This window comes from Cherax quadricarinatus, unplaced genomic scaffold (genome assembly GCF_038502225.1).
Source record: "Cherax quadricarinatus isolate ZL_2023a unplaced genomic scaffold, ASM3850222v1 Contig1338, whole genome shotgun sequence".
Taxonomy (NCBI): Eukaryota; Metazoa; Arthropoda; class Malacostraca; order Decapoda; family Parastacidae; genus Cherax; species Cherax quadricarinatus.
Window position 1 is genome coordinate 74,529 of NW_027196364.1, and position 20,120 is coordinate 94,648.

The following is a 20,120-nucleotide window of genomic DNA, read 5'->3' on the forward strand; positions in this document are numbered from 1 at the left end:
GCAAGAAAAGAGGGAATATAAATGTATAAATTCAAAGATTATGTGGAGTAATAAAAGGGTGGGATGTGAAAAGTGGGTTATAGAAAGTGTTTATGCACATGGAGAAGAGAGAAGCGTAGAGGAGAGCGAGAAAGATTTTGGGAGATGTTGAATGAGTGCCTGGGGAGTTTTGAACCAAGTGAGAGAGTGCTTGTGGTGGGGGATGTAAATGGGTAAAACTGTTGTGGAGGGAGTAGTAGGTAAGTTTAGGTGCCAGGGGACAATGAAAATGGGGGGGGTCTTTAGTTGAACTTTGTACAGAAGAAGGTTTGGTAATAAGTAATACATATTTTTAAGAAAAAGAGCATAGGTGTACAAGACATGATATATCATGTAATGAAAATAGTTTGCTAGGTTATGTATTGTTGGATAAAAGGTTGATGGGTAGACTTCAGAATGCGCATGCTTATAGAAGGGCAACAGATATATTGGGTCATTATTTAGTTGTTGCTACATTTAGAGTAAGAGGTAGATGGAGCGAAAGGAAAATGACAATAGCAAATAAGAGAGAGGTAAAAGTTTATAAACTAAAGGAGGAAGTTGGGGTGAGATATAAGCAACTACTGGGAGAAAGGTGGGCAATTGAGAGTATAAGTAGTGGGGGGGTTTAAGAATGGTGGGATAGTTTTAAAAAGGCAGTGTTAGAATGTGGAGCAGAAGTATGTGGCTATAGGAGGGTGGGTGCAGGAGGAAAGAGGAGTGATTGGTGGAATGATGAGGTAAAGGGTGTGATAATAGAGAAAAAGGTTGCTTATGAGAAGTTTTTACAGAGCAGAAGTGATATAAGAAGGGTGGAGTATATGGAGAGGTGAAGAGAAAGGTGAGGGAATGCAAAAGGAGAACAAATGATAAAGTGGGTGAGGTGCTGTCAACAAATATTGCTGAGAATAAGAAAAATTTTTGGAGATCAGTATGTTGACGAAAGCTTAGGGAATGAATGGATTTGATAGTTAAAAACAGAATAGAGAAGTTAGTAGATGGGGAGTTGGAGGTATTGGGAAGATACCTGGAGAGGGTTTTGGGGGTCAATGCCCCCACAACCCAGTCTGAAACCAGGCCTCATGGCCTGGGAATATTTTGAGGAACTGTTAAATGTTGATGAAAAGAGGGAGGCATTAATTCCATGCATTGGCCAGGGAGGTATAACATCTTATAGGAGTGAAGAAGAGCCAGATGTTAGTGTGGGGGAGTTGCTTGAGTCATTAGGTAGAATACAAGGGGGTAAAGCAGATAGAACTGATGGGATCATGGGAGAATTGTTAAAAGCAGGGGGGATATAGTTTTGGAGTGGCTGGTACTTTTGTTAAATAAATGTATGAAAGAGGGAAGGTACCTAGGGATTGGCAGAGAGCATGTATAATTCCTTTATATAAAGGGAAGGGAGACAAAAGAGATTGTAAAAATTATAGAGGAATAAGTTTACTGAGTATACCAGGAAAAGTGTACGGTAGGGTTATAATTGAAAGAATTAGAGGTAAGACAGAATGTAGGATTGCGGATGAGCAAGGAGGTTTCAGAGTGGGTAGGGGATGTGTAGATCAAGTGTTTATATTGAAGCATATATGTGAACAGTATTTAGATAAAGGTAGGGAAGTTTTTATTGCATTTATGGATTTAGAAAAGGCATGTGATAGAGTGGATAGAGGAGCAATGTTGCGGATGTTGCAAGTATATGGAATAGGTGGTAAGTTACTAAATGCTGTAAAGAGTTTTTATGAGGATAGTGAGGCTCAGGCTAGGGTGTGTAGAAGAGAGGGAGACTACTTCCCGGTAAAAGTAGGTCTTAGACAGGGATGTGTAATGTCACCATGGTTGTTTAATATATTTATAGATGGGGTTGTAAAAGAAGTAAATGCTAGGGTGTTTGGGAGAGGGATAGGATTAAATTATGGGGAATCAAATACAAAATGAGAATTGACACAGTTGCTTTTTGCTGATGATACTGTGCTTATGGGAGATTCTAAAGAAAAATTGCAAAGGTTAGTGGACGAGTTTGGGAGTGTGTGTAAAGGTAGAAAGTTGAAAGTGAACATAGAAAAGAGTAAGGTGATGAGGGTATCAAATGATTTAGATAAAGAAAAATTGGATATCAAATTGGGGAGGAGGAGTATGGAAGAAGTGAATGTTTTCAGATATGTACTTGGGAGTTGACGTGTCGGCGGATGGATTTATGAAGGATGAGGTTAATCACAGAATTGATGAGGGAAAAAAGGTGAGTGGTACGTTGAGGTATATGTGGAGACAAAAAACGTTATCTATGGAGGCAAAGAAGGGAGTGTATCAAAGTATAGTAGTACCAACACTCTTATATGGGTGTGAAGCTTGAGTTGTGAATGCAGCAGCGAGGAGGCGGTTGGAGGCAGTGGAGATGTCCTGTCTAAGGGCAATGTGTGGTGTAAATATTATGCAGAAAATTCGTAGTGTGGAAATTAGAAGGTGTAGAGTTAATAAAAGTATTAGTCAAAGGGCTGAAGAGGGTTTGTTGAGGTGGTTTGGTCATTTAGAGAGAATGGATCAAAATAGAACGACATGGAGACCATTTAAATCTGTAGAAGGAAGGCTGGGTAGGGGTCATCCTCGAAAAGGTTGGAAGGAAGGGGTAAGGGAGGTTTTGTGGGCAAGGGGCTTGGACTTCCAGCAGGCGTGCGTGAGCGTGTTCAATAGGAGTGAATGGAGACGAATGGCATTTGGGACCTGACGATCTGTTGGAGTGTGAGCAGGGTAATATTTAGTGAAGGGATTCAGGGAAACCGGTTATTTTTAAATAGCCGGACTTGAGTCCTGGAAATGGGAAGTACAATGCCTGCACTCTAAAGGAGGGGTTCGGGATATTGGCAGTGTGGAATGATATGTTTATGTATCTTTATACGTAAATGCTTCTAAACTGTTGTGTTTCTGAGCATCTCTGCAAAAACAGTGATTGTGTGAATGAGGTGAAAGAGTTGAATGATGATGAAAGTATTTTCTTTCTTTTTGGGGTCACCCTGCCTTCGTTGGAGATGGCTGACTCATAAAAAAAAAAAAAAAACGTTTACTGAGTATACCGGTAAAGTGTATGGTAAGGGTATTATTGGAAGAATTGGAGATAAGACAGAGAGCAGGATTGCAGATGAACAAGGAGGCTTTAGAATGGGTAGGGGATGTGTAGATCAAGTGTTTACATTGAAGAATATAAGCGAACAATATTTAGATAAAGGTAGGGATGTTTTCATTGTATATACGGATTTAGAAAAGGCATATGATAGAATGGATAGGGAAGCGATGTTGCAGGTGTATGGAAGGGGTAGTAAGTTACTAAATGCTGTAGAGTTTTTATGAGGGGAGTGAGGGTCAGATTAGGGTGTGTAGGAGAGAGGGATATTGCTCTCCAGTAAAAGTAGACCTTAGACAGGGATGTGTATTGTCACCATGGTGGTTTAACATATTTAGAGATGGAGTTGTGAAAGAAGTAAATGCTAGGGTGTTGGGGAGAGGGGTGGGATTAAATTATGGGGAATCAAATACAAAATGGGAGTTGACAGTTATTTTTTTGTTGATGATACTGTGCTTTTGAGAGATTATACAGAGAAGTTGCAAAGGTTAGTTGACGAGTTTAGGAGGGTGTATAAAGTTGAAAGTGAATACAGATAAGTAAGGTGATGAGGGTATCAAATGAGTTAGATAAAGAAGAATTGGATATCTCAGTGGAGGGAAGGAGTATGGAAGAAGTGAATGTGTTCAGATATTTTGGAGTAGATTTGTCAGCAGATGGGTTTATGAAGAATGAGGTAAATCATAGAATTATTGAAGTAAAAAAGGTGAGTGGTGCATTGAAGTATCTGTGGAGACATAAAACTATCCATGGAGGCAAAGAAGGGAATGTACGAGAGTATAGTGGTACCAACACTTATATGGGTGTGAAGCATGGGTTGTAAATGCTGCAGTGAGGAGGCAGCTGGAGGCAGTGGAGATGTTGTGCCTAAGGGCAATGTGTGGTGTAAATATTATGCAGAGAATTCGTAGTGTGGAAATTAGGAAGAGGTGTTAAGTTACTAAAAGTATTGTTCAGAGGGCTGAAGAAGGGTTATTGAGGTGGTTTGGTCATTTAGAACAGATAGAGCAAAATAGGTTGACTTGGAGGGTGTATAAATCTGTAGGGTAGGGGAGGAGGGGTAGAGGTCTACCTAGGAAAGGATGGAGGGAAGGGGTAAAAGAGATTTTGTGTGCAAGGGGCCTGGACATGCAGGAGGCATATGTGAGCATGTTAGATAGGAGTGAATGGAGTCGAGTGGTTTTTGGGATCTTACGAGCTGTTGGAGTGTGAAGGGATTCAGGGAAACCGGTTAGCCGGACTTGAGTTCTGGAGGTGAGAAGTACAGGGGTCTAGGATATTGGCTGTTTGGAGTGATCAAAATTGCATTATAATTTAAACTAGTGCAGCAGATATCAGTTCATTCACTGGACATTCAGTATACCTGGAGAGGGTTTCAGGAATCAAAGCCCCCATGGCCTGGTCTGTAACCAGGCCTCAACTGAGAATAATTAATTAAAACTTTTTGTTTCTTAGAGAGTTGCAATATTTTGGTCTTAAAAATTTGATAAAAAAAATAAAAATCTTTGGTATATATCTTAAAGCATGTACAGTACAATACTGAAAGGTAAATATTATATTAACATTAACCTCCTTCAGGTTGGACCAACAGCAGAAGCCCTAAGAGAACAAATTTTGGCTCATCAAAACCTTCAACAAGATTTAGAAAATGAACAGTCAAACATTAATTCACTCTCCAATATGGTAGTGGTTGTAGATGAAACTAGCTCAGAAAGTGGTGAGTATGTACTAGTGTATTGAAAGAGAAATCAGTCTTATAGACAGATCTTTAATAAAATAACATTTAGTGCTTCAGATGAAGTGTGTGTTCTGCATATTGGCTCCATATTCTTATTGTTTAATATTAAAACATTGTTGTTATTAAAATGTTTCATATATTATATATTTATGCTTAGGGGTCACATGCTCTTTTTTTTTTTTTCCTCAACGCTTCGGCTGTCTCCCACTGAGGCAGGGTGACCCCCAAAAGAAAAAATCCCCAAAAAGAAAATACTTTCATCATCATTCAACACTTTCACCTCACTCACACATAATCACTGTTTTTGCAGAGGTGCCCAGAATACAACAGTTTAGAAGTATATACGTATAAAAATACACAATATATCCCTCCAAACTGCCAATATCTCAAACCCCTCCTTTAGAGTGCAGGCATTGTACTTCCATTTCCAGGACTCAAGTCCCGTTATATAAAATAACCGGTTTCCATGAATCCCTTCACTAAATATTACCCTGTTCACACTCCAACAGATTGTCAGGTCCCAAATACCATTTGTCTCCATTCACTCCTATCTAACATGCTCACGCACACTTACTGGAAGTCCAAACCCGTTGCCCACAACACCTCCTTTACCCCCTCCCTCCAACCTTTTCAAGGATGACCCCTACCCCGCCTTCCTTCTCCTACAGATTTATACACTCTCCATGTCATTCTACTTTGCTCCATTCTCTCTAAATGACCAAACCACCTCAACAACGCTCTTCAGCCCTCTGACTAATACTTTTATTAACTCCACACTTTCTTTCTTTCAACACACCAGCCGTATCCCACCGAGGCGGGGTGGCCCAAAAGGAAAAACGAAAGTTTCTCCTTTTACATTTAGTAATATATACAGGAGAAGAGGTTACTAGCCCCTTGCTCCCGGCATTTTAGTCGCCTCTTACAACACGCATGGCTTACGGAGGAAGAATTCTGTTCCACTTCCCCATGGAGATAAGAGGAAATAAACAAGAATAAGAACTAGAAAGAAAATAGAAGAAAACCCAGAGGGGTGTGCATATATGTGCTTGTACATGTATGTGTAGTGTGACCTAAGTGTAAGTAGAAGTAGCAAGACGTACCTGAAATCTTGCATGTTCATGAGACAGAAAAAAGGACACCAGCAATCCTACCATCATGTAAAACAATTACAGGCTTTCGTTTTACACTCACTTGGCAGGACGGTAGTACCTCCCTGGGCGGTTGCTGTCTACCAACACCTTCTCCTAATTTCAACACTCCGAATTTTCTGCATAATATTTACACCACACATTGCCCTTAGACAGGACGTCTCCACTGCCTCCAACCGCCTCCTCGCTGCAGCATTTACAACCCAAGCTTCACACCCATATAAGAGTGTTCTTACTACTATACTTTCATACATTCCCTTCTTTGCCTCCATAGATAACATTTTTTGCCTCCACATATACCTCAATGCACCACTCACGTTTTTTCCTTCATCAATTCTATGATTAACCTCATCCTTCATAAATCCATCCGCTGACACGTCAACTCCCAAATATCTGAAAACATTCACTTCTTCCATACTCCTCTTCCCCAATTTGATATCCAATTTTTCTTTATCTAAATCATTTGATGCTCTCATCACCTTACTCTTTTCTATTTGCATATTACTTTATTTTAACTATTCTCTAGTGTCCTGATGATATTTTTAAAATGCCAGAAAGTATTGACTGGTAGCACTAAGACATTGTGTTCCAAAGAATTGAAATTCATTCACCACTCATTTCCTGGCTGTCATTCCAGAAGTGCATGCACATCATAATTCAAATGATGTGTCAAACTGCAACATCCTCACCCATCCTTCATTACCTCTGTATACAGTGGAACCTCAAAATTCGAACTTAATCCGTTCCAGGAGCTAGTTCTAAATTCGAAAAGTCTGAAATTCGAAGCAATATTTCCCATAAGAAATAATGGAAATACAATTAATCCGTTCCAGAAACCCAAAAATATTCACACAAAAAATACATTTTATAGAGATTAATTACAGTTTTACATTCAACAAATACTATATGTTTTAATTATGTATAGTAATTTTTTTTTATTTTTTTTTATTATCACACTGGCCGATTCCCACCAAGGCAGGATGGCCCGAAAAAGAAAAACTTTCACCATCATTCGCTCCATCACTGTCTTGCCAGAAGGGTGCTTTACACTACAGTTTTTAAACTGCAACATTAATACCCCTCCTTCAGAGTGCAGGCACTGTACTTCCCATCTCCAGGACTCAAGTCCGGCCTGCCGGTTTCCCTGAATCCCTTCATAAATGTTACTTTGCTCACACTCCAACAGCACGTCAAGTATTAAAAACCATTTGTCTCCATTCACTCCTATCAAACACGCTCACGCATGCCTGCTGGAAGTCCAAGCCCCTCGCACACAAAACCTCCTTTACCCCCTCCCTCCAACCCTTCCTAGGCCGACCCCTACCCCGCCTTCCTTCCACTACAGACTGATACACTCTTGAAGTCATTCTGTTTCGCTCCATTCTCTCTACATGTCCGAACCACCTCAACAACCCTTCCTCAGCCCTCTGGACAACAGTTTTTGTAATCCCGCACCTCCTCCTAACTTCCAAACTACGAATTCTCTGCATTATATTCACACCACACATTGCCCTCAGACATGACATCTCCACTGCCTCCAGCCTTCTCCTCGCTGCAACATTCATCACCCACGCTTCACACCCATATAAGAGCGTTGGTAAAACTATACTCTCATACATTCCCCTCTTTGCCTCCAAGGACAAAGTTCTTTGTCTCCACAGACTCCTAAGTGCACCACTCACTCTTTTTCCCTCATCAATTCTATGATTCACCTCATCTTTCATAGACCCATCCGCTGACACGTCCACTCCCAAATATCTGAATACGTTCACCTCCTCCATACTCTCTCCCTCCAATCTGATATTCAATCTTTCATCACCTAATCTTTTTGGTATCCTCATAACCTTACTCTTTCCTGTATTCACCTTTAATTTTCTTCTTTTGCACACCCTACCAAATTCATCCACCAATCTCTGCAGCTTCTCTTCAGAATCTCCCAAGAGCACAGTGTCATCAGCTGTGACAACTCCCACTTTGTGTGTGATTCTTTATCTTTTAACTCCACGCCTCTTGCCAAGAGACCCTCGTATTTACTTCTCTTACAACCCCATCTATAAATATATTAAACAACCACGGTGACATCACACATCCTTGTCTAAGGCCTACTTTTACTGGGAAAAAATTTCCCTCTTTCCTACATACTCTAACTTGAGCCTCACTATCCTCGTAAAAACTCTTCACTGCTTTCAGTAACCTACCTCCTACACCATACACTTGCAACATCTGCCACATTGCCCCCCTATCCACCCTGTCATACGCCTTTTCCAAATCCATAAATGCCACAAAGACCTCTTTAGCCTTATCTAAATACTGTTCACTTATATGTTTCACTGTAAACACCTGGTCCCCACACCCCCTACCTTTCCTAAAGCCTCCTTGTTCATCTGCTATCCTATTCTCCGTCTTACTCTTAATTCTTTCAATTATAACTCTACCATACACTTTACCAGGTACACTCAACAGACTTATCCCCCTATAATTTTTGCACTCTCTTTTATTCTCTTTGCCTTTATACAAAGGAACTATGCATGCTCTCTGCCAATCCCTAGGTACCTTACCCTCTTCCATACATTTATTAAATAATTGCACCAACCACTCCAAAACTATATCCCCACCTGCTTTTAACATTTCTATCTTTATCCCATCAATCCCGGCTGCCTTACCGTACCCCTTTCATTTTACCTACTGCCTCACGAACTTCCCCCACACTCACAACTGGCTCTTCCTCACTCCTACAAGATGTTATTCCTCCTTGCCCTATACACGAAATCACAGCTTCCCTATCTTCATCAACATTTAACAATTCCTCAAAATATTCCCTCCATCTTCCCAATACCTCTAACTCTCCATTTAATAACTCTCCTCTCCTATTTTTAACTGACAAATCCATTTGTTCTCTAGGCTTTCTTAACTTGTTAATCTCACTCCAAAACTTTTTCTTATTTTCAACAAAATTTGTTGATAACATCTCACCCACTCTCTCATTTGCTCTCTTTTTACATTGCTTCACCACTCTCTTAACCTCTCTCTTTTTCTCCATATACTCTTCCCTCCTTGCATCACTTCTACTTTGTAAAAACTTCTCATATGCTAACTTTTTCTCCCTTACTACTCTCTTTACATCTTCATTCCACCAATCACTCCTCTTCCCTCCTGCACCCACTTTCCTGTAACCACAAACTTCTGCTGAACACTCTAACACTACATTTTTAAACCTACCCCATACCTCTTCGACCCCATTGCCTATGCTCTCATTAGCCCATCTATCCTCCAATAGCTGTTTATATCTTACCCTAACTGCCTCCTCTTTTAGTTTATAAACCTTCACCTCTCTCTTCCCTGATGCTTCTATTCTCCTTGTATCCCATCTACCTTTTACTCTCAGTGTAGCTACAACTAGAAAGTGATCTGATATATCTGTGGCGCCTCTATAAACATGTATAGTAATACATATAAAATAACATTTTTACTTACCTTTATTGAAGATTGGTGATGGCATCTGGAAGATAGGGAGGTTAGTGTTCACTCAAGCATAAACAAAGCTAGACTGCTCACGGTGCCTGCGCGGGGACGTGGACAGAGCGGGTGGCAGACAGGTCCTGTACCCAGCGGTCCGAAAATAGGGGCGCGTTTGATAATAGGGACACAGTTTGTCCGAAAAAATGGTCCTATTTTCGAAATGTTCGATATGTGATACGTTCGATTTTTGAGGTTCCACTGTAGTCATAAAATGAAGCATCTATAATGTGTGAGCATGTTAGATAGGAGTGGTGGAGGGAAGTAGTATTTGTGATTTGATGTGCTGTTGGAGTGTGATAAAGTAACATTTATGGGGGATTCAGGAAAATTGGTTAGCTGGACTTGAGTCTTGGAGGTGGGAGATAAAATGACTGCACTCTGAAGGAGGGGTGAGATGTTGCAGTTTGGGGGGTCATCTGATGGTGAAAATGTTTTCTTCTTTGTTGGGTCACTTTATCTTGGTGGGAGATGGCCTGAAAGTTAAAAAAAAAAATCCTTTTCTAAATGCTTTTACCAGTATTAAGTAGTTTGTAAATATGTACTAGTTTTAGCCTGCCTGCCTGAAATGCTTTTCATAACAAAGAGTTTTAAAATATAAATTTTTTTTTTACCTCAATGGCCAGCTTTCAAGGTTAGGATCACCCTAAAAAAAGGAAATATATTCACCATCATTCATTTAATCACAATTTTGCGAGAAGTGTACTGACATCACATTTCAGATTACCCTCCAACTGCAATAATTCCACTCTGTCTTCAAAGTACAGGCTTTCCTCTTCTCACCTTCAGGACTTGAATCTGGTAACTAGTTTCACTGAATCTCTTCATAAGTATTACCCTGCTCACACTTCAATAGCACATCTATTAACCCTTTCAGGGTGCAGAGGCCAAATCTCAGAGTGACAGCCAGGGTCCAAGAATTTAAAAAAAAAAAAAAAAAAAAAAGAAATTGTTATTTTTTCTTGTGAAATGGTAGAGAATCTTTTTCTGAAGGTAATAAAATAAAAAGTATGAAATTTGATGGAAAACTGATGAAGTTATGCTGGCACGAATTTGGATGCGTCAGCAATATTTACGCATTAGCAATTTTGCTGACTTTGACTCCCATTTTAAGCCAATTACAATTTTCCAGTCAACCAAATTCTTAGCTATTTCACAAGTATTACTTCTATTTTATTGGTTGAGCACAAGAAATTGCCCAGTCAGCTGTTTCAATTATCCAATAAAGTAAGTGGAAATTGGTAATTTGGCCAGTTTAACACAAAGTTCAGAATGTATTCCAAAATAGGGTTCAGAATAAACAATGCAGGCATTCCTGGCACTAAACTAACATTTCCTCTGTTCATTAGTTATGTTTTCAGGCTTTACAAATGAATTCCATTTTGATTTTTTATTCACATAATGAATTTTTGTTCACACCAAAAAATAGAAGATTTACTCTTAAGCAATGTTGTAATAATTGTATAAATAATATCAGCACATTTGTGAATGTATATTAGACCCACCAGCTGATATGTATTAGACGCATGACGTCATTTGTTTACTTATGAACATTGGCAAAAATTGAACATTTCTGCTACTTCGAGCTCAGTTTCAAGCCATTTTCAGCATTAAAACCAATCAAATTCATCTCGATTTCTGTAATATATCATCCATTCTATCAAATGAGACCAAGAAATTGTGAATACAACTGTAAAAAACATAGGAAAAAACACCACAAAGTCGCTGTTTTAATCCAAACTTACGGTTGCAGTTTTTTCCTCTCACTATGCACTGCATGCTGCAGGATTTGTTTAATGGTGCACACTTAACACATAGGTGTACTCTCTGATATCTAGGCCCAAATTTACCGCTCACAGGTTATCTGAGTGAGCTGAGCTCATGGCGTATAGATCTGTGGCTTGGACCCTGGCTTCAAAGCCATAGATCTATGGGACAAACTCTGAAAGGGTTAAAGATCACATGTCTCCATTCACTTCTCTCTAACATGCTCACACAAGCTTGCTTGATGCTCAAGCCCCTAAAACTCAAGACCTCCTCTACTTTTTCTTTAAAATCATTCCTAGGATAATTCCAACTCACTCTTTCTACCCCAAATTTATACATCCTTTTCATCATCCTAGTCTTTTCTATCCTTTATAAATGCTCAAACCACCTCAGCAACCCCTTCTGAGCCCTCTCACATATTCTCTTCATGACCTCACTGCCTTTAAATTCCTACACTGAACACTGCATAATATTCATGCCTCACATTGCTCTCAAACATGAATCTGACCTTCCTGCTGTACTGATCAAAGTCTGTGCCTCACATCTATACAAACTTATTGGTACAACTGTACTTTGGTACATTCACATTTTTACCTCTATATATAAACCTCTTTCTTTCTACATGTCTCAACACCACCTACTATACCTTCTTTTTCCCCTCATCTATTCTGTGGCTCACCCTTTTTTTCATGGAGCCATATTATTATTATTACACTGAGGCAGCATTATTACTATTATTTTTATTTGTTTAATTATTATATTATTATTATTATTATTATTATTATTATTATTATTATTATTATTATTATTATTATTATTATTATTATTATTATTATTATTATTATTATTATTATGTAAATAAGAATACAGGCATGTATGCATGCCATGTATGTATGAATACAGCAGACATGTGTGAGCTTGTTAGATAGGAGTGAATGGAGATGAATGGTTTTTGGGACTTGATGAGCTGTTGGAGTGTGAGTAGGTTAATATTTTGCGAAGGGATTCAGGGAAACCAATTAGCCAGACTTGAGTCCTGGAGATAGGAAGGTACAATGCCTTCATTTTAAAGAAGGGGTTTGGGATATTTGCTATTTGGAGTGACATCCGAACTGTCATATCTGTGCACCTCTGCAAAGACAGTGATTGTGTGTGAATGATGGTGAAAGTATTTCTTTTTTGGGTCACCCTGCCTCAGTGGGAGACAGCCAATGTGTTGAAAAAGAAATTAAGATCTAGGAGACTTGATCATAACCCTTTGGTAAACTTATTATTGGTTGTCCTCTTAAAGCAGGCACATTATGTATTTAATATATAGTAGGACCCTGCTTTACGTCGTTTTGCCTTACGGCGTTCCGATAATACGGTGATGTCAAATTATGACCAAAATTTGCTATACGACAAGCGGTCTTTCAAATACGGTGCGTCCCACCTGGTTTGTTTACATTCTCTGTGACCATATCTATTATGTCAGGAAACTTTCCAAAATTTCAAGTGTTTTAAAGTTAGTGCATATTTCATATATACTCTGATAATTGTACTTGTGTGTACCTGTACCTAAATATACTTGCACACCGTGCTGGTGTGCAGGTACACATTAAAATCGCTAAGTCTCTCTCTACTCATGACACCAATACTACGTAATAATAATCACTCTTGGGCACATTAAATGTCTTATTTTACATTAATATAGGCATTTTCATTAATCCATCTATTATATTTTCCTCAAAATTATATATGAAACCTGTTACATAGAATATAAACGTGATGCATACACTCAACGAATAAAAATTGACGTTAATATGAGATTTGTTTACAAAGCAGCTGTCAAACTGGGGGATAACTGTAGAAAAATATTCTTTTCGTATGCCTTCACTCTATATATAGCAATTCACGATTCTTGTGGGTTTAGTGCTTTTTATAATAATAATAATAATAATATCTTCATTAACTCTAAAAATGGTGTGTTGCTGTTTGTTTATTCTGTACTAACTTGTACACAGTGTAAGAGTATTTGTATTTTGAAGTAATTACAGTGGACCCCCGCTTAACGATCACCTCCAAATGCGACCAATTATGTAAGTGTATTTATGTAAGTGCGTTTGTACGTGTATGTTTGGGGGTCTGAAATGGACTAATCTACTTCACAATATTCCTTATGGGAAAAAATTCGGTCAGTACTGGCACCTGAACATACTACTGGAATGAAAAAAGTTTGTTAACCGGGGGTCCACTGTATTATTATAATAAAAAAAATTGAGGTAAATGTTTTACAAACTCTTACAAACGTACGTAAATGGACTAAAAGTAGACGCACATTAATACGCATTTATTTCGCCTCAACAAGTGATCGCCCACTACCTGTTCAGTTTGTATTCTTACATTGTCTGAACTCTGTATCTCGTTCTCTCTCTCGTTTACTCTTTCGTTAACTTGTTGGCTCTCAGTGACGATGGCATCTAAGCTTAGCTGTGATAAAAAGAGGAGTCGTAAGACTCTTGCTTTAAGTGCCAAGTTAGAGGATGATGGTGTGCCATTCTGATTTTATTCAATAAACATCCTGCCACTCACCTCTCACACATTAATATTAATATTTTAAGGTAAGTAATAAGTGTAATCTGTGTGTATCTTACCTTTTATTGTGTTCTTAATGCCTATTTCTATTGCTACTTAATGTAAGTTAGTGTAAACTTGTTGTCTGGCATTTATTTCATATTTTATATGTTCTTTGATAATAATACTTGTGGACGTCTGTGGTAGCCGGGTGGAGGGACAACATTACGTTTTCTCTGCTCAGCCATCAGAGAAAACATGTATGAATCTGCGTTTGGCCCAGCCACTCCCCCACTCTGCTTTTGTTTACAATTTTCGGCATCAATTATTCATTACTTCTCCCTTCGTTTATGATGGCAACTAAAGGTAGTTGTTAGAAACGATTAAATTCAGTGAACAAGGTATGTCTGTTAATAATATGGCTCTGGGCCACAGTATAGGTAGCCAGTAGGTGTAGCCCAGGCGGGCTACACCTACCGGCTACCTACACTGACTTCCTACAAATAAATACTACTCATCTCTCTACCTATATTAAGACTACACATATTTTAAGGTAAATAGTGAGTGTACTATATGTGTATTTTAACTCTGTGGGATGTTTTAACCCTTTGAGGGTCGAAAGGCCCTCTCCGAAACTCGTTCTCAGGGTCGGCCAAATTTAAAAAAAAAATATAATTATTTTTTCTTATGAAAAGACAGAGAATCTTTTCCCGATCATAAGGACACCAGAAGTTTGAAATTTGATGGAAAACTTACGGAATTATGCTCTCGCAAAGTTAGTGGTCTCGGCGATGTTTACGCATCGGCGATTTTGCCCACTTTGAGCCCCATTTTCGGCCAATTCCACTGTACTAGTCGACAAAAAACATGAATATTTCGCTAGAACTCCATTTTTTCTATCGAATGGGTGCAAGAAACCACCCATTTATGAAATTCAACTATCCAGTACAGTGGTCAGAATTTAGCAATTTTGCCAATTTCACACAAATTTCAAAAGATGCCAATTTCCAAATAGGGTCCAGAATAAACAAGAAAGACATTCCTGGCCCTAAAATGACATTTCCTCTGGTCATTAGTCACGTCTCAAGGCCCCTTTTATATTCTTTTGCTTTCCACTTTGAATTTTTATTCTCACAAAAATATAAGATTTACTGTTATGCAGACTACTGCATTAGTGTAAAAAATGGTATAAATATTATTGGCGCACTCGTGAAAGAATATTAGACTCACCAGTTGACGTGTATTGCACGCTTGGCACGATTTGTTTACTTTTGAAATTTGGTAAAAATCGAACATTTCTGCTACTTTGAGCTCAATTTCAAGGTATCTTTCATTGTAAAACCAGTCAAAATCATCTCAATTTCTGTAATATGTCTTCCATTCTATAAAATGAGACCAAGAAAACTAGAATACAACAATAAATACCATACGAAAATACAGTGCAAAGTCGCTGTTTTATTCCAAAAAAATGGTCAAAGTTTTTTTTTTCTCATTATGCACTGTGTGCTGCAGGATTTTTTTTAGACTGTGCACACTGACCACATAGATCCATTCTTTCATATGAAGGCCTACCAGCTTTCTCCCACTAGATTTGAGGGCGCTAGAATTTAGGCGTACTAGTACGTCAAAAACCCTGGGTCGTAAGCCGTACTAGTACGTCCGAAACCCTCAAAGGGTTAAATCTTTCTTTCTTTCAACACACCGGCCCGAAAGGAAAAACGAAAGTTTCTCCTTTCAAATTTAATAATATATACAGGAGAAGGGGTTACTAGCCCCTTGCTCCCGGCATTTTAGTTGCCTCTTACAACATGTTGTCTGGCATTTATATGCATTTATAAATGGAAAAAAATGGCATTCTGCCTTCCGGCGATGTCTGCTTTCCGGCGACAGCCTGGAACCTAACCTGCCGTATAAGGGGGGGGGGCCTATGTACAACCCATGAGATATTATTTAGAGAAGTGTTTGTATTTTTTTTAGAAGGTGTCTACACCAAATTGAACTGATGGATCAATAAAAGATTTGTAAAATATCTCAAGCTTTAAGTTATCTGCATGAGAAGAATGGAAGTGGATGATGACCCCATTTTTCTTATCCATCATCCAATTATAGTTAATTGATCTTAATTGATCTCTTTTGTGTGTTAATCAAAATTGTGTTACTACATCTAGTTTTAAAAGTTTTATTGAGTTAGTTTGAGATTGGTAGGCATTAGCGTTTTGACTAAAAGATTTAATAATTTACAATTGGTTGGCATTAGCATTACAACTAAAAGATTTAATAATTTACTTAAATTATATCTTTCCTTATAGCATATTCAACTCTGGAAGATGAATTAAATGCCTTGGGTGAGCGATGGGCACACATTTGCCGATGGTCTGAGTCACGCTGGACAACTTTGCAGGTATGTTACACTGGTCGTGGCTCAAAAAAATGCTCTCAGTCATTTGTCTTTACAGTTAAAAATGTGAAAAATTGACAAAGTTAACAAATATTTACGTGATATTATGTAAATCATATTTTGCAGATACTAAATTTTGATGTAATACAGTATCAGCCTCTTCATAGACTTCTTGAACATATTTGCATTGCAAGAAAAAAATTTGTAAGTGTGTGACAGTGTTATAGGAAATTTTGTTTTATTAAATTCATTACATTTTTGACTTGGAATGGAATTTAACACTTTCACTGCTTTAACCCCCAAAATTGTAAGTTTTGGCAGTGTTGCAATTTAGAAAACTTCTAAAATTGTAGCGAATCTTTTTGTGAATGTAATGACAACATACGTGTGAAATTTGTTGGAAAATTTATGGAATTACACAGGCACAAAGTTAGTAGTCTGGACATAGTTTACACATTGGTGATTGTGCCCACGTTGAGGCCTTTTTAAGCCTAGCAAAATAGTTAGGCATACTAGTTATTTTACTAGTATGCCTTCCTCTCTATCAACTGAACACAAGAAATCACCTGTTTGCCTATTAGAGCTACCCTGTAATATGCACAGAAGTTGGTAATCTCTCTTCATTAATCACATCTCCAGGCCTCTCCTATATAACACTTGTCTTCTGTTTTGAATAAGTTGTCACACAAAATAGTCATTTTTTTACCCTGTTTTATAGATAATAAAATATAACTAAGAATGACAAGTCATGGTTTAGGCCCTCCCAATAAGTGAAGCAAACCTAATAAAAACCCGTGAAGCAAACTGGGGCAAGCCCTGACCTTAGGAAATGCAGTGGTATCTCGAATTATGAACTTATTTTGTTCCAGAAGGCTGTTCGAGTGCTGATATTGAACGAATTTGTTCCCATAAGGAATAATGTAAATTAGATTCGTATGTTTTAGGCCCCCAAAAATACACTTACAAAAATCTTTCTTTCAACAAACCAGCTAGATCCCTCTGAGGCAGGGTGGCCTAAAAAGAAAAACAAAAGTCTCTTTTTAAATATAGTTATGTATACAGGAGAAGGAGTTACTAGCCCCTTGCTCCCTGCATTTTAGTCACCTCTTACAACACGCATGGCTTACGGAGGAAGAATTCTGTTCCACTTCCCCATGGAGGACTTACAAAAATACACTTACATAATTGTTTGAGTTGGAACCTGTTTGAAACTTGAGGTACCACTGTATTAAATCTTCTTTTTCTTTCAACGTACCAGCCGTATCCCATCAAGATGGGGTGGCCCAAAAGGAAAAATGAAAGTTTCTCCTTTTAAATTTAGTAATATATACAGGAGAAGGGGTTACTAGCCCCTTGCTCCTGGCATTTTATTCGCCTCTTACGACACGCATGGCTTACGGAGGAAGAATTCTGTTCCACTTTCCCATGGATACTGTATTAAATATTCCCACTATTTTAATTCCTATTTCAAGCTACTTCTGGTCTGAAACTGACCAAAATCATCTCAATTTCACCATTATGTCTTGCATTCTCTCAGTTGATACCAAGAAACAGCAAGGTAACATTTATGAAGGAGTTCAGGGAAACTGGTTGGCTAGACTTTAGTCCTGGAGGTGGTAAGGGGGAGTGCTTACATTCTGAAGAAAGGGTGTGAGTATTGCAGTTTGAGGGTAATATGATTGTGATGTCAGTACACTTCTGGAAAGATGACAATTGAATGAATGATGGTGAAATTGCTTTCTTTTTTTGGGTCACCCTTCCTTGGTGGGAGATGGTTATTGGGTTAAAAAATAATTAAATTTTACCACACATTTGAATTGTCTTATCAACTTTATTTGTTATAATTAAGACGTGAGAGGAAGTGAGATAGTTACTGCTGCTTGAACATGCTACTCTCACTAACTTAAACTACAGCATGAATGTGAAATTTAAAAATTTTCCTCTCCACTACAATATTTAATAGTTTAGTGCTTTATAGTAATTTTTTTTTTCTCAACAAACCGGCTGTATCCCACCGAGGCAAGGTGGCCCAAAAAGAAAAACAAAAGTTTCTCTCTTTAAATATAGTAATCTATACAGGAGAATGGGTTACTAGCCCTTTGGTCCCGGCATTTTAGTCGCCTCTTGCAACATGCATGGCTTACGGAGGAAGAATTCTGTTCCACTTTCCCATGGAGATAAGAGGAAATAAACAAGAATAAGAACTACAAAGAAAATAGAAGAAAACCCAGAGGGGTGTGTATATATATGCTTATACATGTATGTGTAGTGAGACCTAAGTGTAAGTAGAAGTAGCAAGACATACCCGAAATCTTGCATGTTCATGAGACAGAAAAAAAGGACACCAGCAATCCTACCATCATGTAAAACAATTACAGGCTTTCGTTTTTCACTCACTTGGCAGGACGGTAGTACCTCCCTGGGCGGTTGCTGTCTACCAACCTACTACACACTTTATAGCAAATACAGTATAGTAATCGTGAAGCACACTGGGACACATTTCAGTTGTCCAACTTGTATTTGTTAAGACTGAAAAATATCAAGTGGTTTAGTGAGGGCGTGGGATAGTGCAGGCAAGCTATAGCACCACTGCTACTGCTGCTGTTGTTCCCACACCTTTCTCTGTATTCACTTCATCAATTTCATTTATTTCTTGATAAGGAATAAAGTGGAATAAGTTTGATAATGTCACAATTAATTGACATTAATTAGCTACTTAAATGATTTGTCAGCCTGATTAAAAAAATAATTATTTCCTGTATTCAAGATTCTCTACATTGAGCTAAACCTGATTATTATTTATATGAGATATCAGTGTTAGTGTCTTTAAGACTTCCTTCATTGTACAAGTTACATTATTATTTTTTTTTTCAACATGTCAGCTGTTTCCTACCGAGGCAGGGTGACCCAAAGAGAAAGAAAAAACTTTCATCATCATTCAACACTTTCACCATCACTCATACATAATCACTGTCTTTGCAGAGGTACTCAGATAAGACAATTTAGATGTCCCTCCAAACTGCCATTGTCCTTCCCCTTTCCAGGGACTCAAGTCTAGCTAACCAGTTTCCCTGAATCCCTTCACAAAATATTACCCAGCTCACACTCCAACAGCTCATCAGGTCCCAAAAACCATTCATCTCCATTCACTCCTATTTAACACGCTCATTCATGCTTCCTGGAAGTCCAAGCCCCTCGCCCACAGAACCTCATTTATCCCCTCCCTCCAACCTTTTTGAGGACTACCCCTACCCTGCCTTCCTTTCCCTACAGATTTATATGTTCTTCAAGTCATTCTACTTTGTTTCATTCTCTCTGAATGACCAATCCACCTCAGCAACCCACCCTTCAGCCCTCTGACTAATACTTTTAGTAAATCCACATCTCCTAATTTCCACACTACAAATTCTATGCATAATATTTACACCACACATTGCCCTTAGACACCTGTCTCCAGCTGCCTTCTTGCTGCAGCATTTACAACCCATGCTTCACACCCATATAAGAGTGTTGGTACCTGTTATATCTTCGAAATTGGTCATCCTGTGTTATTTAACTATTGTAAGAGAATATGTTCATCACTTAATATTATAGCGCGAAGGTCCCCGTTTATAGCTAAAATAGAGACTTTCGGCGTTATATTATTATCTGTTAATATATGAAAAATACCATGGTATTATCACTATTTTGTTATTATCACTATTATTTTAGTATTATTGTTAGGTAGAATTTCTTGTGTATATAGAGTTTAAGTCTCGGAACCATCTGGTGAATTGTTCAATTGTTTATGTCCGGCTGGCTGACGTGGCTCAGCTGATCCAACCTGACGACACGTCAACAGACTGGCAAGTAGTCAGTCTGCTCCCTGCT

At 38.3% G+C, this 20,120-nt stretch overlaps 1 protein-coding gene across 1 annotated transcript in view; it reads left to right on the plus strand.

The window, feature by feature from the left end:
- LOC128688507 (utrophin) overlaps positions 1-16,343 on the plus strand; it is a 59,749-nt gene extending 43,406 nt beyond the window's left edge. The window contains exons 10-11 of the mRNA XM_070080955.1: positions 4,709-4,847; positions 16,162-16,343. Of these exons, the coding sequence (XP_069937056.1) occupies positions 4,709-4,847; positions 16,162-16,328 (306 nt within the window). The 3' untranslated portion in view covers positions 16,329-16,343. The remainder of the gene's footprint in view (positions 1-4,708; positions 4,848-16,161) is intronic.
- The last annotated feature ends 3,777 nt before the right edge of the window (positions 16,344-20,120 follow it).